The following is a 23371-nucleotide window of genomic DNA, read 5'->3' as shown; positions in this document are numbered from 1 at the left end:
ATATATCTTTTTCAAACAGGGACAGAAACAGGACTATTGGAAAAAGAGAAAATTCCAGTTGCTCAGAACAGAACTAGAATGGGGTGTCATACCTCATGAACAGCTAGGACACAATGTGAGACCACAAGGAATTTGTGACATGGGAGAGAAAAGAAAGGAAGACATTCCTTTTGAATTAATGTTTAAGGGGAAACTTCTACGTGCTTCTCCAAATTATCCTGCTGGTAGTGTCAAATAACACTCAGCCCATGTAAGCTGTTGAAATACGTTATTGTCAGATATGCAAAATACATTAAACCTCAGCAACCAAATGCATACTCAGCCCACATTTGCACAGGCAGGCACCTTTTCAAGTCTTGCTAAACCTATTATGAAGGAAAAATGGCACAGCTATTCAGAGGGTAACTAAATGCAATCCACTGATGACAGATGAAGACTAGACTGCTCCTCACATGGTATCTGAGTTAACTGCCTAAAGTAGATGCGATGATGCATGCCCATGAACACCATTTTACCAAAGCACTCTTTGTAAAACATTTTAGATTGTTATCACTGGCAACTACCAAGTTTCCAGCTGCAGGACAACCAAAACCTGCTCAGACTATCTGTTGTATGCTGATTTTTCTAGAAAGGATGATCTGTCCATCAAACAATCAGAAGAAATGCAAAATGAGAGTTAAATAATATTCTCCTCTGAAGCCACAGAACTTGATAAAAAATTCCTAAGAGATGTCTGAAGCCTCCTATAGACTTTTTTGTTTTACCTATTGCAAGTAAAATAAAGTTCAGTTCATATTCCTTTCCAATTTATTCCAGCAATTAAATGCAACATTTGAAAGATATCCAAATGACATTACTCAAAAGTGTTTAAATTGAACTTTTACAAAGAAAAAAAACCTGGGAGTCCTGAATTGTTGTCTCTTTATATTACTGCAATGGATTTTTCTCCCTCATCTAATAACTGAACATACCATTTCCCATGAAGATGCCTTGCTATCCAAACCTCACATGATGCACAGAAGAAAGAGACACACTGAATTTTGAAAAGTAAAGCCCTTTAAAATATGTGAAAAAAATCCAGATATATTAAAAAAAAAAATCCTGTATATCTTTGATCACCGTGCTCTTACCAGAGTTAAAAATGGCTGACAACCAGCACTAATGGGATTGAAATTTACACATGAAGCAAGAAGTGAACAAGATGAAATGACTAAGCTCAGATGCTATTTTTGGTGTCATTTTCAAGGACTTCTCCTTGGTGAGGTATAAGCTTCATGTTGTATGTTATGGAATTTACAATCAACAGCAGAGCAAAAGACACACTACTGCAAATGGGTGAGCAGTGACATCACCAGAACACACCTCACCACCTCATGCCTCAGTACCAAGCTACACTAACATTCACATCTTTTAGAAGAAGAAAGAAACTTTCTTCATTCCCCAGTCTTTAACTAGACTCTTTTGTTTACCTCCTTTTAAATGTGTCTCTTTGTTTACAGAGGTCATTAAACAGCCTGTGTTCTAACCCCAGAAAGAGCTTACCATCCAGGCCTGGCAGAACAGTACTCCTCATGGCCAGCACCAAACCAAGTGGCGATCCAAAGATGAAGAAATCTGACACCTCAAATTCAAATCGGCCCAGGTTTACTTCTGAGAGACTGGAATTCACAGGAAGAAAGTCTGCATCATCTTTCAGCACACTTGAGTGGATGCTGAGCAAAGAAAACGCACTGATTCAACAATAATCAATCCAGAGAAGAAATCCATTCCAAAAACAGGCTGCTTAGAAAGCTCTAGCACCTGCATCAAGATCCAAGCAATACGCCTTACACTGTAAAAAGATTAATTACAGTATAGCAGCCATTTATGATTTCCAGTGTGGCCATTAATTAAGTTTACTACCTTCAACATACAAGTTTTCTACAGTTAAAATACTTATCAGTAAGTTATGCAAGGACTCTTAAAATTGAAGTCTATCTCCCCTCCCTTTTAGCTGTATAGATGTATGTAAGCTTATTCTGCAACTTTTGCTACAAATTTGAACCTACTCAACTTGTGTAAGGACAATGGTATTAAAAAGTTACAGTTGTACGAGTACATAAAAAAGCATTGCTTTTACGTGTTCTGTGAGCTATGAAACAAAAGTTTACTACTTTTCAACTAGTTATTAACTAGTTATTACAGGTTAAAATTAGTGATGCTTATAGATACATTTTCATCTTTTAAGCGATTTAAACACTTTCATTTATTTTCTGTGCCATACATGCATATGGTAAATACAGATCGCCTATCCCTCATGGACAAAGAAAATAATACTCACCCCTCATTTAGCTTTGTGAGAGATTAAATTACTACATTCAGATGCAGAACAGTAGCATATATACATATACACCCCTCTTGCCCATGAAGCATCATGAGACAGAGCAGTACGTCGCCAGAGCATGCAAAACCTGACTTAGAGATGCTGACCGTGCTATCACCAGAGCTGTAACTGAAGCCCTCATGAGTTATCTGCACACTACACTTTACACTAATGGCCAATCATGGCTCAGAATCCAGAAATCCTGAAGACTTGTCCTGAATCAGACCATAACACCAAGACAATTCTTTCAATCTGAGAACCTAATGACATTCTCAAATTATAACCTGATGTTATTAATCAAAACTCCCAAAAAGTAATTAAAAAAGTAACTCAAAAATCAATTTCTCTGTGAAAGAGGGATCTTTGTAACCTCATTACTCACACTGACACACTACTTCCAAATAGCAGTATATAAGCGTGATAAAAAAGGTCTAGTGATCTTATGCAAGTCTCACAGGCTGGAAACCGAAGGCTAGGAATCTCCATGTACAGGGTGGGGTAAAGGATGATATGGTTTGGTTTGGTTTGACACTTCCCTCCCCCACCTTATCAAGGAATATTTTCTGCCTCCTTTAGTCTAGGTATATGCAACTCTTCTCAAATAACTGCAACAGACTAAAGTTTGAGGTGTCCAAAATGTGAATGGAAGATAACATGTTCCAACTTCTCGCTTAAGTACAGCTCCGTGGAAAGCTTTTAGTTTAAAACACAGATATCCAGAAAATTAAAAGAGAAGACCTGTAAAAAGACAGTTATCTTTGTCTTTTTAATTATTCTATTATCCCCCAAGTATGAAGTTCTTTATACAATCCAGCACCATACTTTATCGATAGCACAGTACTCCTATAGAGGAATCTAAAGTAACTGACAAAAAAAAATCTTCACAAGTTTTCAGTTGTGGAAAAGCAAAACCAACCATTTTGCCTCAGAGGGAAGACGCAACATGCTGATATCCAAAACAAAACCCCAATAAGTTTGAGGCAATAAAATTACCGTAAGCTGCTACTAACAAAACGGCCAGACTGAAGTACAACACAGCAGTAAGCCTGCACTATACTTAAACTGTAGCAGAACTTGAACACACATTAAGACTTCTCCGTTTCCATCACTCCCGATGAAATAAAGGAAATGAGATGGATAGAGGAATAAAAAGCACAAAGAATTCAGAAGTAAAAAGCAAGCAAAAGCTAAGAACAGGCAGAAACAACAAGGCAAACAAAAGGAATGCTGATTTTCCCATCATATTTGTATTTAAAAGGTTTCCTAGGACGCAAGAAAGCTAATGAGATTAAATCTTGCCCCCAGCCTCCTCCCCATTTAGGCCTGACATTTACAGTTTTAGCTGTTGTTTTGTTTCAAATATGCTCTGTATAGCTTGTAGACCAATTAGAACACCAAAAGCAATTATATCACTCTTCAGAGAATAATGAAAAGCCTGTAAATGAAGTCCAAGAAAAATGTAACAGTAATTCAGAATTATAAAGCATTCATCCATCCTGATGTGTGTGGGCCCCACTGAAGAAATGAATCTACCTACATTCACTTTTGCATATTCAAATCTCTCACAGATGAATAAAAGTTAAACAAAAACTCTCCACATGTGAGTAAATTAATGTTAGACACTCTATATTCATGGTTTTCTTTGAAAAGCATTTGCAGGGACTTGAAGCGAACCTCCAGAAATACACCACAACCAATAAAAATGATTCTGTTCCACTGGCAGGGACAGGCTGCATTTAGTGGCAAGCCTGTTTCTTTTACTCAGTCATCACACACTAGTTACCTAGACAGGAAAGCATGATGTTGGGTTATAGTATCACAGCCATAGGTGGATGAGTCACTCTGTTTCCTAGGCAATGGCTGCCTTGGGTCCTCATCCTCCATGATTTCCGAGATGTCAATATTGCTTTTGCTCAGGCGTTTGCTGCCACCCAGACTGGAGTCCTCTGTTAAAAGGGGATTATCCTACAGAGAATGAACAGAGCAAAAAGAAGATTTAGAAAGGGACCAAAATACAACAGAGCTTATATATAAAGGCTGCATTTATACATTTGACCTCATTTTATCCAAGAAAGGGTGGAAGGGGTTAGACTTTCCTGTTGCTGGAGAAGATATGGAAAGAGATGAAGACTAAATTACCCTGTAAGATGTATAGCCTAAAAGGTGGAAGGAGAATCAGGATTTTTTTTTTTGGGTGGGGGGAAGTGGGGAGGCATAGGGGCGGTGGTGGGAAGAGTAACACAAAGGCTTCATCCCTTGTTGACTTCATCATTCTTAAAAAACTATAAATATTATAAAGTAATCAGAAGGGGTCTTACCTGAGTGCACAAAATGCCATTAGAACATTAATAGTCTTGCTCATTATGTTCCATGGATGCAGGACCTGATTTTTAAAGAATGTGAACTTCTGTGGGATGCAAGAGGAGACCAGTGGTACCATATCTTTAAGGTACCCCTTTAAATAGGAAATAGATGTATTTATTGTTCATTTCCTCCAGCACTTCTGCAGCTTACATCAACATCCTCTCTGATTTTTTTTTTAATTAAAAAATAGTTCAAGCATATGAACATCAGCAAGACACATTAGGAGAAGAGTTATCTCTTCTAATTGTGTGATTAACAGTTTTCATCCATATCCTACTAACTCTATAATGTAGTACTAGAATTCAAGGGATAGAATCGTAGAATAAAAGAATCATTAAGGTTGGAACAGACCTCCAAGGTTATCAAGTCCAACCGTTCCCCTACCAACACATCCAACCTTGCCTTAAACACCCCCAAGGATGGTGACTCCACTTCCCTGGGCAACCTGTTCCAGTGTCTAACCACTCTTTCTGGGAAGAAATTTCTCCTAATTTCCTATCTGAATTTTTCCCAATTTCCAACCTAATTTCCAACCTGCATGAATAATACCATGCAACTAACATTTGCATCCTAATAACTTGCATAAGATAAGTTTAGGACCAGCACGTTCATAGACAATTATTCCTGTCTATATATCCTACATATGCACATATTCCTGTCTATATATATCATGCATGTAGGATTATATTCCATATTCCATATATTACATGCATATATATATATATATGTACATATATATATATATGCATGTAGGATTTTTTCTGGATTTCATGGTAACATGTAGCAAAATTCATACCATGCCAACTTTCATATGAAAGCTGTATAAGATTTATGACCTTGCTTTGCGCAATAACTGCATCTACGTTGTTAAAACTAAGCCTCACTTCTGGCTTTTTAGTTGCTACTATTACTAAAAGGCAGAGAACTGTTCCACAGGGCCATGTAGCAGGGGAGGGCTCCTGCAATGTGTTGGGAGATAACTGCCCCTGCTGCTTTGTACGCTAAAGTGACAGAAAACCAAAACCAGCAGCCTATGAAAAACATGTGCTTCCTTTGAGTTCAAGCCAGAACCAACTACAGGTCCTCCTTGTTTTTGGTTTCATTTCTGTTTTGTTGTTTTTTGTTTGTTTTAAAACTCTGAAACTGACTCTATATAGCTTAACATGTCCTGCAATTTACAATCCTACACTGAAGCTCTCTTACAACATCAATGCTTTTTTTTACCATCTCTATCTATTCTGCAGAACACCAGGGTCCTTCTAAAGCCAAAATTTCTATGTCCAAACTTTCCTGATAAAGTTTACATAGGAACTTTTTTTATAGATTCTCAGGACTGTTTTTATAGAATTCTCAGGAACATATGTGAACGCCATGTCTTAATCTGTTCATGTGTCATGATTACTTCAAACTGATTCAGTAGTCAAAAGGTTTTTATTTACCTCATAGCCTCCATGATGACTTCTGATCTCTAGCTTGTTCCTAACCAAAAGTGCCATGAAAATATATGTATTTTTATGGTTTTAACTTTAAAACTTGCATGTTACAAATATTCTGCATGCAACCTTTGACCAAAATATCAATTTGGCAGATGTTTTTACTATTAATAAATTTATTAGAATGCTAAGAATATTCAAATACACTACGTGGAGGTGAACCCACATACACAGAGCTGAAAGGGAATTTTTAGAGATTGAACAAAAAGCCCATGAAGTCCTCTGATAAATCCACTGTTTTTAATGGGCAAAGGACTTAAATATCATACCATTAGTGACTTCTGAAAACCATGTAAGTACTGCCAAGTCTCAGAGCTTCATCAAAACCCTGGTGACATTTTAATGCTCTGTTTGTTAAAACCATGTGGCAGATACACCAGCATCTCAGCTCCCATTACTTTTTAAAAAGTCATTGCTGTCAATAGACTAAAAAAATAGGAATACTTGATGTTGCCAGAGCAAAAAAGCAGATGAAAAAATCTCAATGTGATAAAACATTTTGGTGTAGGACTGTTGATTTACTGGTGGATTCAGGGAGAGTGCTGGTTGTTGAAAAGGCATAGCGTTGATAGTAACGTAAAACCAAACACTTGTTTTAGTCACTCTTATTTCTTCACAGTATTCAATAACTAGCTTGTGACACCACAGAACTAGCTGATAAGACTGCTCACTAATGGAAGCTAATGTCTTCAACCCTGAAAGGCAGCAACAATTCACTTTTGTCCTCTAAGCTTCACTAACAGATTCTCTTTGCAGAAAGTGTGTTCTTCTCTTGCATCACAAGATAACCTCAGGTCATATTTTGCAAGGGGCTAAATTTCGATGTCATGGGTTTGAGCATTTAGGATCACCTTCATGACAGTCTTTCTTGCATACCATGAAATAAACTTTGCCAATTCAGCATTCGTATCAGCCAGATCAAAGAGTGTCAAACATTTCTGGAAAACATATTAAACCACTTAAAAATACAGCAGGTAATACAGTAGAAGTCTGATATGATTGATGTAAAGACCATACGCTGCATTTCAAACAATTAAAAGCCTGTTATTCCTTTGACACGAGATCTCTCAATGCCCCCAAATGCCACAATTAAAATCCTATCTGCAGTAAAGTGGCATCAATAATTAGGATCTGAATCAGTCACCCACAGGTGGTTTTTATGTATTATTTATCCATGTGGTCCAAATCATCACCTTTCTCTGTTTGTCCTAATTAAGGGTTGTCTGCTTCAAAATGATGAGTACTCTAGCTGTTGCAGCAAGACAGAAACAGATACAGTGCTCCCAACCAAGTGCAGAGTTTGCTATTGTAAGACTTTGGATTTCCACCTCCAGTGTCTGATGAAGTTCATTTCATCCTTCTATACCTAAAAATCTCTAGGAGTGTTATGATGATGGTGATGATGATGATAACACTGGCTTTCTTTGCTAAACATTTTAACTTTTAAAAATGTAATTTTTATAGGGCAAGAGTTACTAGTTTGGTCTGAGCAGAGTGACATTTGCTCTACTGCTGGTTCTTTTATTGAACATGAAGATACATTTTTAAATACTGCCCCTTACAGGCATGTACAGGTAACAATCGTCATCATCTCAGTAATCACTTACATTTCTGCCTATGCTGTAGAAATCACTACTAATTACATATAAGCCTCACTTGATATGTAGTGTATATTGAAAACTAAAAAACAGAAAACAGACTGCAACACAAAACAATAAATATTCACCTGTGATAGTACTGAATGTACCACTCTAATTCCTTATTTACACTGCTGTGACAAATTATCAGTCCCTCTTTCTCTCCCCAAAAATAGTTTATAGAGCCTGAAACTGTGAATTATTCAGAGAATGTAATGGTCACTGCATCACCAATCATAGCTATTATTATAAACCACTTTAAAATAACCAGAGTTTGAAGGTACTTTATTTACTCTATTTTCAGGGTTCATAACCAGAGCATACAATTAACTGGTTTAGAGTACCTCAGTCTCATCCTTATTTCCAGTTAGTTTCATTTCACAAATGCCTCTGAAATTGGTAAAATATTTCCCTCATATTTCTGTGCTTCAAAGCTTTCCAATGAGATCCATTTCTACCGGCGATACCAAGGAAGGAAAAAAAAAAAAGTAAAAGAGGCATCCTGAATGTGTTTCACAGGAGCAAGCTGGGAACAATGGGCAGGAAGACAAGATAAGGAATGAAAAGAATTATTAGTTCTTCTGAACTTACAGAGTATTAGAGATGAAAATGGGAGGAGAAGAGGGAAAAGCTGGGGAGAGACTTGGGAAGTGAAGCTCTGTGATATCATGGAAGAGAAGGAAGAAGGAAAATTGAAACTATAAGCAAGAGCAGTGAAGTCAAAAGAACCTGTCTTCCTAAAGTCTGATCCTTGCTCTCAGATTGATTAGCAGCTTTTCTACAATCAGTCTCACTGTAGGACTGGGATCCAGGAGGTCAATTTCTCCATTTAGGTTGCTTGCAACACACTATCCTCACTGCTGGCACTGTCAAAGGTTTCCTGCTGAGACTCCAGAGTCAGGTCAGAGAATAACTTTCCTCCTGGAAATGTTTAGAGGATGTGTCTTTGCTGGAGAGTGCTACCATGTTCACATGCTACTCCGTAACACACAGCTCTCTGAATGAACTGAGAAGGCTGGTATAACTGATCCCATTTTTGAGGAGAGAGGTAACTGAAGAGTCACAAGAGGAAACAATTTAGCCAGTGTCACAAAACCACCGGAGAGTGGAGCACAGGCACCTCATCCAGTGTCAACTCCAAAACTCTGCATCACCTCTGCATATCCACTTGAGTCTGAAGTACATAAGATTAGTTGAACTCCAGTTTTCTTTCTGAAGTGGAAAACAGAGTAATACTTCCTATATGCCAGTATTATTTAAAAAAATGCTCTTCTCCTACAACAAAATCTTTCCTGGACCACAGAATTAATCATCCCTTCACTCCAAATACAGCACTCATCTAGAGACTCAGTTATGCTCAGTGGTCCATTCACACATCCTCAGGTGACTTAATTCCTCATCAAAAAGGAGGCAGTCTTTCACCAGTCAGTAGAACTTATTCATGAGCATATTATAATGTTAGACTACCCCTAGGCACTAGCATAATTGATTCCATAGTGTCTGGGATTCAACTAAAAAAAAAGAAGATTTTGGCAAAAACAGCAGCCTGTGATTACTGAGATGACACATTTACATCTACAGTAAGGGATTAGGTATGCAATAAAAGACACTCTGTAGCCCAACATTAAAGATCTACCAATAAAGCCTTCACTAGTGATTTTTATGCATCATAAAATTGAACCTGCAGACTTTATTTTCAGGTGGCAATTTTTTGATATGAGCAAAATCCTGTGCTATCATTGCAATTTACCAAATCCTTGAATTTTTTCTGGTTTATATGGACCTGAATTTCCAATTGCCCCTCCAGGGAATGAATCTATAGGATTTCAGCTGAGTAGATTTTTTTCTCTTCACCTGGATGCTGCTGATGCTTCCTCTCCTGCTACTGTTCCGACTCTCATCAGCTCTATTAGCATTATAGCAGATGGCATCAAAACCCAAAATTCCTCCAATGCAGTCACCAACAAGACACACCTGAGGAAATAAAAATATACTTTGTGGGATGTAGCAAGTGTTTTACAAGAAACAAAAACCATCACTGCACTGCATAGGAGTTCCTGTCTTAATTTACACCCTTGTTCTTGTTTTTTTACAGTGTAGTTCCTATTGCAGCTGAAAACGTGTAGTCACCTTCTTTCACTTCCTCTCATCTTTCATCTTTCACTTCCTCTTATCTGAGGAACTGATCTACAGACATATGCCCTATGCCAAGAATATCTGTCCCAGAGACCGTTCTGACCAGGAAGGAGTTCTTCCAAATGGGCCAGAATTCCTTCACCTACTTAAAGCCTGATTCCAGCTTAAAAAGTCCAGATCACTGGAGAACCATCTTACAGATTTTAAGCTACCTAACAGTTCCTGTAGTCAGATAGGGTAGGAGATTTCAACCAATTAAAAACGGATTGGTATTGTCCCTGTATTGGTATTGTCCCTGTCAGGACAAGGGAACAGAACTTTTAAATGAGGTATTAAAATGAGAGACTCACTCTTGTGAGTCTTGTGAGTCTTGAGCTTCACATATAATATCAACATACAAACTACCTTCAAAATATGGGCCTGGGAATTAAAATAAATGAGATATTAAAATTGGGAATTCAGTAGTTGAAGAAATTTTAAGGAACACTAGAATCTACCTCACAAGCTGATTGTGCTTAACAGCCCCCATCCCATAGGAGACAATTCTTTCACCCTGTCCCTCTGCCTCTTTCTCGTGAGGTGTAACTGCTCTAATACCTCTCTCCTTGTTAACAAATTGCTCTCTTCCACCAGTTCCAGGAACCTATTCTGTATATTTCTCAAACTGAAGAAAACACCTGGTCTGTTGTTCCCAACTCCAACCAGTTTAACAGAAGATATTACTTCTCCTTACAGACCTCAACTTGCTTGTAGCCTTAAATCGTCTTGGCTACAACACCAAACTACACGATTGGGATACCAGAATGTTGTGCATGATACCTTCAAAGTGAACTGTATTAGGAAAAGAGAGTACTTCAAGATGCAGGTAGGAAAAAAAAACTCAAGCCCCTCTCAGTGCATCTCCACATACCAGGCTCTCTTAATTGAGAGTTAACAGTTAAAAACACATTTCTCAGAGTTAAAAAAAAAATATATATCAAAATACATGAAGGTAACATCTATCCTAAGATAACTCTAATTCTAAAGTCATATACAATTAACCAAAATGCTGATTTAATATCTGATATTCAGATTCCTATTAACATTCAATGAAGTCAACAAAGAACTGAAAATCACATGGAGACTGGTAAAAACCAACATGTTTTGTTGGACATTAATGATATCTCCATGAATTTACATTCCATTTCTAATCCTCACTACTATTGGCATTAAGGTAATGGAGATAACGTCTTCCAGATGCTGCATAAAGCCCAATGGGCAGTCTTTGATCTGACGAACTTTCAATATAAATGGACAAAAGAGACCAAAATATGAGAGAAAAGAGACACACAGGGTGGAGTTGGGTTATATGGCATCTATTTTAGAAATACATGATTTATTCAGAGGTTAAACTGAGATTTCTATCTAAGGAACAAAGCAAAGAACTGCAGACAGCACGGAGTCACTTTTCCATTCTAACAATACTGGTATTTGTTGATGGTAAAAACTCTGTGGAGCATACAGGGGTCATGACTTTTGCACGTATGATACTAATTCAGAGTTTGCAACAAAAAACAAGGAGATTTCTTTGTTTCTTTGTCAAAGAAAAAAAATTCTACTGATAATTCTTTTCACAATTATTTCTGTAACTTGTATAATTCCTCTTTTCATAATCTCACATTTTATAATGTGAAGATATCACTGAATCTCTATCACTGAAGATAGGCTGTTTCCATGTTTCAAGCAAGAATAGCTTCCTGTGGACAGTAAAACTGGCTTCAAACCAAATTTTAGTCTAAAAATACTGGTATGCCATAGCATAATCTCATTATTGCTATGGAAAACAATCCGTTTGTGTATAAGACACATGCTTTCCTTCAAAGATTATGCTATATTCTGATTTTTTTTTTCCTTTGTTCTGCAGTCTGGAAGTCATTGTACTTCAAGGAAGTGAATGTTTGCAGCTATGTATAGGGCCCCATCACAAAAAAAAATATCAGTAATTTACACAGGGTAGCAGTACCATTTTTATTCTACGTGAAGCAGGAAAGTACTCTTTTTTCTAGTCTAGAGATGGAGAAGTAGGAACAATAACTGTGACATATGTCAGCTGGAAGAAGTCTGCAGGTGACTTCACTGGGGAGTGGGTCAGACCGAAAAAAATAAATGACCATCCCAGAGTTACACAGGAAATCTGCAACACTGTCAGCAACTGGATATTTATCTTCTGGGTTTCTTTACTGTCAACTGCTTTACTACTACTGTGATGGAGGCAAAAAAGAAATAGTAACTGTTAAATTTCCTTTTGCTCTTAGTCAGAGATGTGCTGATGTCCCAGCTCTTCCAACAGCTATAGCAAGTGTGTGATGATGAACTTGGTAACATAGATTAGCACTTGTCTTGAGCTGGCAGGCTTGCTCACCGCTTAGCATAATACACTCTTACTGCACAACTAAGGCTCCTAAACATTACCAGAGCTCACAGCAATAATTAACAAGAGATTAGGTGTCAAAATGGTTGTGGGAGAAGGTATAATATCTTCTACCAACTGAGTAAGGCCAGGTAAAATACTGCATAGGATTCCAGAAGGGTCTTTCTCATGCTGGGCACTATTCCAAGCTAATGTTCATATACATCACATTTACAGTATTGTTCCCACACTGATTAACTCAAAACCATCAACACAGATCAGAAGTGGTTTAACAAGAAACAGTCTTACTTTAAAGGAATTTTACTTTGATGTAAGAGAAGAATAGTCCTACCTGTCCATTAAAACCAACCCCATCTGTAGATTTGAGAAATTCATTGTAAACTTGGTTTGCTCTAGTGATCACCATGGCAACTGCATCCTGGTACTGAGGGGACGAAACAGCCAGCAAGGGCAAGGCAGCCAGTGGGATGTGGTCTTCACTGCTGCTGAGACAGCTTTCATCATAGCTGTAGGGATTTAGGCTAAAGAAGAACATGCTATCATCAGGAAAAATGCAAAAGGCATCACACAGCATTAGTTAATGAACAGTTACTTATTAACAGAAATGGGCTTTGCTATTGCAGTTGACAATGAAAGTACAGGAAGGATCATTTTCTCACAACACTCAACAGCTTAACAATCACGGAGTTACTGCTTTACAAAACTGAGACAATGCTAGAAGGCATTCCTGTAATTAAGCACACATGGTGCAATTTTTCTGCCTTATTTTTACATGTAAAAGTAGACATAATTTAGATGAGTGAAGAGATTATTATTGCCTTTCAGCTTCCCCCCCATACACTAACTCACTACATTAAAAAATGGGGTCAAATGATCACAATGAAGTATTGTTTCACAGAACGTGTGTGACAGGCACATTGTTCAAAAGTGTATAAAAACTTTTTTTCCAATGTTCCACCCATTCAAACAGCTGGAACAAAGTTGCCTATGTTCTGAAATGTTATGTAATTGTTTGCAGAGTAACATTTTGCAAAAAGGTGGAAACTTGATAGAAAATGCAAGCTTAAATTTGTCAGAATGCCAGTTTTATTTTAGTTTGGATGTGTACCCTGCAAGTTTTTCATTAAACCTGTCAGTCATGTCTCAACTGATTTTTATTGATGAGTGAAGTCAAAGGTGCAAGGCACGTTACTGTGTGCCAGATTCTCTTCCAGTAAGCTGACTGTCCAGTCAGAAGCATTTTCAACAATTCAGCTCATCCAAAGTTCATCCAAAGCCACAGGCAAGCAAATTCAATATACTTCAACATTATTTTGCAGTCATTATCTTTAGGAACTTTGTGGGCTATCACAATATTGAAAATTGAGCTCCCTGAACTGGAATTAAAGTCTGTGTCTCTGCTAAAACCTGCATCCTCAGGGCTATCACCAGGGTAACAGAAGAAGAAAAGATGACTTGCAATGCTCAAGTATGAAGGTCAGTCTGTATTCATATCCTCAGCTTCACAGAACATTTCCATACTTGACTATTGCTGAAGCACTCCAGTGATTTGGTAATTTTCAAGCAGAGCAGGAGCAACAGAAAGGAGGAACAAGGAAGAAACTTTTCCTGAATGTAGAAAGCATGTGGCTAAATACAGGTAAAGATGAAACACAGGTCCCTCATAATTTCCTTAGGTCAGCCTCTGGCCACGGCAGAGGTGAAAGGAGAAAGCAGAGGGGAAAATCACCTATGGGGAAACACTTGTTTGGATAACTATCAAACCTTGACCTTGCCCCACTTGTGAATAATGAAAGGATAAAACACTACACAGCCAACCAAGAGGCAAAGTATGTTTCACCTCAATCAGGTAAGGCTTTTCTCTCCCACTTCTTGCAGTACTGCTAAACACAAACAGTGGGAACTAGATAACATTTTGCAGTTGTGAGCAAAGTACTGTCAGTAATTTAGGTGCATAACCATATTTCTTGGCACAGTTCTTTAAGAATTTAAGAAATGGAAGAAAATCTCAATAAAATACTACCTCTATATATATGAGACAAAAACAACATAGTGCTCCACTGCGGTCATTAACTTTCCTGTCTGGTTCTTGTTTAAACACGACGTTTGGTCTGCAAGGAGGTAAAGGAAAGTGATTCCTTGGTGTAGTAACAACAAATGTATTTCAAGACCTAATTCTGCCACAGACTTCTTACCTTCAGCAAGTGTCTAGCTCCTCTGTGCCTAGATTTCATAGACATTATCTCATTGCCTTAGCTCACAGGGTTAAAACTAGCTAAACTCTTAAATACAGTAGCAACGTCATCCACAAGCATTAAAAATGGAATTTCAGTCAGGGAGTTGACACCAACTCCAGAATTAGGCACCATTAATTCTTAATTGAAAAATGCATCTTGTGCAATTTGATAGATTATTAAAAGAGATGAAATTTTAACACCTAGAAAATTACCTTGTCTTGTACACATTTGTTGCTGTACAATGAAGTCACTTATTTACATTTGGATTTTTCCAGGCTGAGCATTTGCATTAATTCCTCTTAAGACCATCCCTGTCTTACATAATGCCCTTTAGCAAAAACCTGGTACTGCTCTGGAAATAGATTTTGCCAGATTTCAAGACACTCACTAGGTTTAAGGCATGTTGGACCAAAGAGTGTAAACAGTTCAGAGGCAATGTCTCTTTCCCTAAAAGACCTTCCCTGTCCTTTACATTATTTTATTGTGTAATCAGATTCTGACAATGCTCTTTCTTTATGCTTTGCTATGCAAAGAAAGAGATGGGCCTTCCAGTTTATGACTCATCTCTAATCATAGAAGACTAATAACAGAAGAATAAGACAGTCCACAAAAATGCTCAAGCACGTGCTTAACTCTGTACTTCCATTTAAATGTCTATGAGACCTAAAATGCCTACTCAAAACTATTGAGATGTACATAGTCAGTCATGCTTAGTCAGGTACATAAGGTTTTATTCAAACCAAGAAGTAAACAGAAGCCATTGTAGTCAACAACTAGACACAACTTACAGTGACCCATGCCTGTTAAGACTGACTTTTGCCCCTTCGCCTCCTACAATGTAAGCTTTTTTCTTAAAATAAATAAATAAAGAAATTGCAATTGTTACCCAGTTTGGCTAACACTGTAATTTAGAAGGTTCAGTCTGAGATGGGAATCAATGTATGCTCATCAAATCAATCTATTAAAAGCCTAACTTTTGATCTACTCAGTGACGTCTGTTTCCCTGAAAAGGGAAGAGATGGCTCACAAGCCATCTAGTTGGAACAAGAATGGAACTTAGTTTTAAACCTTATCTGTCCTTAGCAGCAAAGGTGGAAATGTGTCACAGGACATCACTCATACAATATAGATTCACATAGGTTGCATAAGCAGTGTCTTTCTGATTTACAAGAGATACAGGAAACTGAAAGTGATGGGAGCAGATGGAAGCAGACCAGATTAAACAATCTAAAACATTACCGGTTGGAGTGAATTTTCCCTGAAAGATCCCTTTCCTTTAACCCCCTATTTGCAAGACAGGGAGGAGAACTGCCTGTGTGTGTTCAGATGAAAGGTCCCAGTGGGATTAGTCTGAACCCGGATACTCAGCACATAGACACACTGTAATTCAAAACCTGTGCCAAGGCAAACAGAGGGTTGCTCTACCTTGGCATGCACTATGCTTGCACATTCACAGAATTCAGGATACATTCAAACCAAACACGAAATCTTGCGCTGCTGCTTAATCTGGCTCACACCCGATGAATATTTCAGTAATTAAAAACACACCTCCTCACCCACAGTTTGCTAAGTGGGATGTTAACCACAAATTTATGTTCCACAACTGCTTCCTTCAGTTCTAACTGTGAAAGCTGCTGGCATGAAGCAGAATTGTGAGAGCCAATAATCATCTCTCCTTTTGTCAGCAGTAAATGGATGCATTACAAGTGGTTTAAGGCAAGAACATACCTTGGCAGTACTAATTGTATTTCAGTGCTGGGAATGATTCAGCTGGACACTCAAAAATCTAGCTTGGCTATTTTCAGTTTGACTGAGTATCGAGGGCTGCAACAAGAAGGAATCAAAAAAACAAAGAGAAAGAAGGGGGGAGCTCTGTTCATTTGGGTTGTCACCAGCACTTCCACTATACCAGCTCTTCTTCCAGTTAGTTGAGCCCTGCAGGCACTGCCTTATGGGGATACCTAAGAGACACTACTGATCCCTGTGTTAATAAATGGCTCATTTGCAGATGGATCCTTCAAACACCTCTTGATGTTGCAACTCCTCTTCTACTATTAGTTCTCTTTCCTTACAGCGCAGCAACTGGGACACACATACTGCTTTCCCAGTTGTTCTGGTGTATTCCCCCTTGATGTGAACAGTCAGGCACACCTTCCAGCAGTCTGGTCTACACATTGCCCCCTTTTCTTCCTATATGCTGTCTTAGCTTTGAGTCCAGCTGGTATTTCAGAACTTCAACCTATACTCTAACCCCTCCTTTCCAACCATCATCTGGACAGCAAGCATCACTGTTCCCATTTCTTAAGGTCCAAAATGTGTTTGTAGAAAACTCATGTCCTCTCCTCTTCTGCAGCGTTTTCTGCTCTACAAGTTCAAATGTAACTTTAGGTGCTATACTGCAAGAAAGGCTATAAAAGTGACTGTCACTTAGGGGAAACCCTGGACAAAACCAACAGAAGTTTCCCTCTGTTTAGAAAAGAAGAAATCAGCCAAGTCTGAGTCTCCTCTGCCATCAGTATAGAGTTCAGTAGTTACTGTTGATTTACACTTGTAGAAGAGTTGAATAAGGCCTAGGAGTACGTTTTTTCCTCCTTTCTCTGTCGTGCTGAAAAGATTAGTACACTTCTGTTTAAAATATTTATCTCAAGGAAAATATCACTAAGGCAAGAGGTGTTACCTGAAAAGGTCCTGTCATTTATTGAGCGAATTTCAGGACTGAAAAAGTAACTGAGGAAGAACAGGCACCAAAGTGGATGTATCCACTGAAAAATTCCATTTGTTATTTTAAGTTCACTTCACTTGGACCATTGGGATAAATAACAACAGAGAAAAGGAGCTGCTATATGTCATTTTTGAAGCCTCACAGCATTGTCAAAAAGAGTGCATATCTGAAATTTTTACAGCCATACATATAACAATTGTTAAAATTAATAGTTTTTCACCGCACCAATATCTTTTGCACAAGCATGCACACAGGAACTTCAAAACATATAATTATTAATGTATGTTATAAGCATCCTCAGCTGGCCTACTTGAAAAAGCATGCTCAGAGTAGAGGTATGTGAATTGCTCAAAGCCTACAGGATAGCCCAGAAAATATCACTGTCTTAAAACTGATTTATTGTTTAGGAAGTGCTGTGGTTTAACCTGTCAGACAGCTAAGTACCACAAAGCTGTTCGCTCACCGCCCTCCCCAAGTGGGATGGTGGAGAGAATCAGAAAAAAGGTAAAACTCATGGGTTGAGAGGACAGTTTAATAGGATGGAAAATGAAGGAACCCCCCCCCCTCCAAAAAAAATTATGATGATGATAAAAGAATACACAAAACAAGTGATGCACAGTGCAACTGCTTACCACCCACCAACCAATTCCCGTTTCCAAGAAATGGCCACCACCCCAGCCAACCCCCCCAGTTTTCCTGTTCAGCGTGAGGCCACATGGTGTGGGACATCCCTTTGGCCAGCTGGGGTCAGCTGTCCTGACTGTGTCCCCTCCCCACCCCTTGTGTACCCCCAGCCTCCTCGCTGGCAGGGCAGCAGGAGAAGCTGAGAAGTCCTTGGCTGTGCAAGCACTGCTCAGCAACAACTGAAACATCAGTGTGTTAACAGCATTATTCTCATTCTAAATCCAAAGCACAGCACCATACCAGCGAGTATGAAGAAAATATAGTCTACCCCAGCCAAAAACAGGACAGATCCCCCTTACTATGCATGCAACCAAATCCTAGTGGCATTTTGAACTGAAGCCTTCATTAGCCAAAGGCACTGTTTCTTAGAGATGCGTCCTCTGTAGCTCATTCAAGACTGCTTTATGCTGCATTCTTATAGGTTAATGGCAATAAATTAATACCCCACTGCAAAACACTACAGGATTTCAAAGAGTAGTAGCTGCTATTGGGAATAAACAGATACTACTTTTTTTTTCTCTTGTTAAAGGGTAAAAATCATGTTCATATGTAAATTCTCTCACCAAGAGGTGTTAAATCGCTAATATTCTAGATAGTTCTTCCTGTTCTCAGTCTCCAGTGCAAAGCATAATTTTGTTAAATTAGTCTAAGTTTCTCAGCAAGACTTCACAATCTCCACTTAATTCCTAAACCAATGTTACCAATATGCCATTTTTGTTTATAAATCTAAAAACATTAAAACTATCAGAAGGGTCTTCTATAACATCCTGTCTCTGCAATGGTCAAATATTGAACAGACAAATCAGATACAGAAGTGTCAGCTGGTATATTTGCTGGCAGTTCTAGCTATGCTTCACATTTTAAAAAAAGATAAATGCTGACTACTCATTTTTTAATCAGATTTTAAAGGATGGATGAAGGAAAAGTTAACAATTATCATAGTTTTCTTCTTCTACCTAGTTGTTCTGGATTTATTTACTTTTCTTCTGGATGCATGCGGATGATAGCCTGTAGTCCACGAGTTTGTTTTTTTTTCTGTTTGTTTTTGTTTGTTTGTTTTTAAACTAACACATCCATGTAGAGAAGTATGAAAGATCATACTAAGTCATTCAGTGAGCAAAAGTTTAAAAAGGATTCATGGCATTTCATTATGAAAAGTACAGGTCATAGAAAGCCTTTCAAAACCAAACTGCAAAGCCTAACATTTGAAAATGAAATAAGCTTACTTGGAAACAAGAGAGAAGGCTGCTGAACAGATTGCAGGGCAGGGAACAAGTCTGATTAAGATGTGTCCCAAAGCAGAAGGGAAATGGGCTTGGGTGACTTTTTCAAACACAGAACTGAAGGTGTTGATGTCTGCCAGCTTGCTGCTTTGGTCCTCTCCTCCAGTGTCTAAGATGTTCCCCCCATGTAGGATCAGAATTAGCACATGAGTTTTGCATTTCTCGTGTTTAACTCCTTCCTGTGAGAAAAAAGAAATAAGAAAGGAGGAAGCCTTTTTATGGACAGTGTCAGTATATTTGGTGTTAATCACAGAATCACAGAATAGTTTGGCTTGGAAAGGACCTTAAAGATCATCTAATTCCAACCCCCCTGCCATGGGTAGGGACACCTTCCACTAGACCAGGATGCTCAAAGACCCATCCAACCTGGCACTGAACACCTCCAGGGATGGGGCATCCACAGCTTCCCTGGACAGCCTGTTCCAGTGCCTCACCACCCTCTGAGCAACAAACTTCTTTCTAATGTCTAAATATTAATGTTCAGAAGCAATTAGAATTGATTCCTTTTCCCACCCCACTGTGATCTTTGTATTATCTGCTGGGTGGGGGTGGGGAGGATGGGATGGGACACAACAGATTTAATTTAAGTATGTCTGAACCAGGTAGAGAACACTATGCTCTGCCAGAAAACCCTTACAGGTCAGGTGTAGACCAACAAAGACTATAGCTTTGTGCACATCAAAAGCTATTGGAAATATGTCCAGACTGGAGATGTCCAACATTCACAGGCAGCCTAAGAAAATATCTAATGTGAAATGGGCTGCTGCATTTACTGGAAACATTTTAACTCTAATCATCACAGGTTCTTTAAAGAAAAACAAATGAACACATTTGCCAATGTTTTCATTTCTGCCCATGAAAGCATCTAGCAGAAGCAACTGATAAGACTTTTGAGACTGGAAGCCTTCTGGGACTGGCAACTTATTAAAATGAAAAAAAAAAAGGGGGCGGGTTAACATACAAGACATTTACTGAGAGAGTAAAAAATGTACTGTTGCTGACAGTGAGTATGTGAATTGTCATGCAAAACACAGACAATAATCTTCCATGGAAGGTGAGGTCATGTGCTCTGTAGAAAAAAAACATTATCTATCTACTTGAGACTGGAAAAACATTTCGCATGTTTCACAGTTACACATCTTTTTTCTTCTTTAAACCTTGAGAGTCATATTCATTCAAAGAAAGACCTAATACATGAAAAGATTAGGAACTTTTCTGGTTTTAAATCTTGACAGCTATTTTCTTTCTTGTACTTGCTTGAGGATTGTTAACTGCTACCTTGGGTGATCTACTGAGAAAGAAGTTCAAATAAAATAATCAAATATTATATTGTGAAATAAGCTCCACTTATTTTCAGTAACATCTTTTAAATTAATTTATATAAGCTTAGTCTCTACTATGACCCCAGTCTTACAAAATGATCATGATCTAATAGATAGGTTGTACCCTCATGTGCTATATTCAGATGATTTCTCTTTTTTTTTTTTCTTTATCAGTCTATCTAAACTGCAAGATGTTTAAGGCAAAGACTGGCTTGATTTGTGCGCTTACACAGCACCTTTTAAAAATGGGCTTCTGAACACAGACCAACTCAGACAGTTATACTCTCAGGTCTCAGGACTGCAACTCCCATCACAGTATTATGTTTTTGTGAAGAAACCAGCCAATATTAGCATACCTCTTGCAAGAGAGGAAAAACTTTGCAGGATGAGGTCATATCTTTTATTAAATTAACTATGGCAACTTGCAAATAGGCAATGTTCTAGGCACCTCCTTCAGCTCTGCTACCAAAACCACAATCTTCAACAGTAAATATAAAATGAGAAGAACTGCTCAGAGTTTAACAAAAACCACACACAAAATTAATCAAACAAACAAAGCATTAACCAGAAAAACTGACAAGTAAATAAATGCACACAGATAAATTTCAGCCTGTAGCTTAGCAGTAGAGGTGCAGGGGTGGAAAAGATGTTGGCACGAATGAGAAAAAAATATGTAATTCAGCACCTGTAGAATGGTGACAGACAAATGGTTGAAAAAGAGAGAATTCTAAATTGTTCCACAAAGCCATTATCTCTGTTCAGCCCATGATTTTTAGTCTCCAGTAGAATTACTCATTTTAAGTCCCATGTTCGTCCTCTGCAGGCATTTTGCTGATCTGCATGTATCTTTCAGTATTGGATATGCTGGTAAGTAAAAAGAGAGTTTTTGAGGTTCCACTTTTTCTGGCTCTAATTTACAATTTCCCTCTCCATATATTCCCAATCCATTTATTCAGAAGAGGAGTTTAATTCCCCTTAAAAGCTTAAAGTAGCTCTTTCCACAGCCAATGCCAGCTTGTAAACAAGTGGCACTGTTGACAGGTTGGTGTAACTGAAAGCTTCAAAACAGAGGTAAAAATTCAAGCAGGTCAATATTGCTCAAGTAACTGTCAAAAAAGTCTTTCAGCACAGTTGTATTTAACAGGTAGCTTTCACAGAAGGAGTCAAAAGGAATAAAATAAATTTGCCTGTAATCAGCAGTTCAGTCATGACTAAGACAAGGAGCTCAAAGGCTGAACTGAAAGGACACCTGATGTCAAAGACGGTCAGCATTTTCAGGGGACATTTGGCCTGGGATTCTTGAAATACGGAAATGTAGACATTTCTGTTTCCTGTCCTGTGTTGGGATAGAGGACCTTAATCAGTTAACTGGAAGGAGCACAACTTCTTTAGATTCTTTGCTTCTTCTAAAGAAGTAATTTTGTTACTGTCAATTTCCTGACCGCTGCCAAATCTGCTTCTCAAAACCTGTATTTGACCTGAAGCACTAAGTAGACAACTTTTGAGAGAAATGGGTCATATTTCCACCTAAGTGAATTATGTAGTATGTGAAAATCTCATTCTGATTTTCGGTTATTGCATGTGCACTTACCGAAAAATAAAAAAGAAAGACTAAGCCATCAAAGAGGCTTACAATTCCATAATACAATAAGAGAGTATTTCCACATATCTGATCCTTGGAAATCAGCACAATCTGTTTTGGGAAACAATCTCACCTCATTGTCCTCATGTATTTCAATACTGCCTTGTGCAGGTAACCTTTGTTTTCTTAAAGAGGCTCTATATAATTCACCTGAAAGGAAAAAAGACATAATTGATTGCATAAATACTTGGATTCCTCACCTTTTATAGACATAGAATCATAGAAACATTAAGGTTGGAAAAGACCTCCAAGATCATTTAGTCCAGCCATCCCCCTTCCACCAGTATGACCCACTAAACCATGTCCCTAAGCACCACATCCAACCCTTCCTTAAACACCTCCACAGTGACTCCACCACCTCCCTGGGTGACCCGTTCCAATGCCTAATCACTCTTTCTGAAAAGAAATGTCTTCTAGTTTCAAACCTGAACATCCCCCGGCACAACTTGAGGCCATTCCCTCTTGTGCTGTCACTAGTTACATGTGAGAAGAGGCCGACCCCCAGCTCCCCACACCTTCCTTTCAGGTAGTTGTAGAGAGCAATGAGGTCTCCCCTTAGCCTCCTCTTCTCCAGACTATGCAACCCCAGTGCCCTCAGCCACTCCTCAAAAGACTTGTGTTGCAGACTCTTCACCAGCTTCATAGCCCTTCTCTGGACATGCTCCAGGGCTTCAATGTCTTTCCTGTAGTGAGGGGCCCAAAACTGGACACAGTACTCAAGGTGCAGCCTCACCAGAGCAGAGTACAGAGTACAAGGGGACAGTCACCTCCCTGGTCCCGCTGGCTACACTATTTCTGATATAAGCCAGGATGCTGTTAGCCTTCTTGGCCACCTGGGCACACTGCTGGCTCATGTTCAGGTGAGCATCAATCAGCACCCCCAGATCCTTTTCCTCTGCACGACTTTCGAGCCACTCTCCCCCAAGCCTGTAGCGCTGCAGGGGGTTGTTGTGACCACATTGCAGGACCCGGCACTTAGACATGTTGAACCTCAGCCCATTGGCCTCTGCCCATCGATCCAACCTGCCCAGTCTGCAGAGCCTTCCTACCCTCAAGCAGACTGACGCTTCCCCCCCAAC

General features: G+C 38.7%; 1 protein-coding gene across 5 annotated transcripts in view; it reads right to left on the bottom strand.

The window, feature by feature from the left end:
• Positions 1-23371, bottom strand: part of PITPNM3 (PITPNM family member 3) — an 88972-nt gene that overhangs the window by 24008 nt on the left and 41593 nt on the right. For 4 of the 5 annotated variants that reach the window (XM_066979695.1, XM_048074099.2, XM_066979697.1 and 1 more), the window contains 6 exons: positions 22366-22442; positions 19272-19507; positions 12734-12923; positions 9711-9830; positions 4146-4327; positions 1543-1712 (listed from right to left, as the gene is read on the bottom strand). In XM_066979695.1, the coding sequence (XP_066835796.1) occupies positions 1543-1712; positions 4146-4327; positions 9711-9830; positions 12734-12923; positions 19272-19507; positions 22366-22442 (975 nt within the window). The remainder of the gene's footprint in view (positions 1-1542; positions 1713-4145; positions 4328-9710; positions 9831-12733; positions 12924-19271; positions 19508-22365; positions 22443-23371) is intronic. The other variant, XM_048074101.2, reaches the window with a different exon arrangement.

Source organism: Anser cygnoides, chromosome 18 (genome assembly GCF_040182565.1).
Source record: "Anser cygnoides isolate HZ-2024a breed goose chromosome 18, Taihu_goose_T2T_genome, whole genome shotgun sequence".
Classification (NCBI taxonomy): Eukaryota; Metazoa; Chordata; class Aves; order Anseriformes; family Anatidae; genus Anser; species Anser cygnoides.
This window is presented reverse-complemented; position numbering and strand designations above follow the sequence as displayed.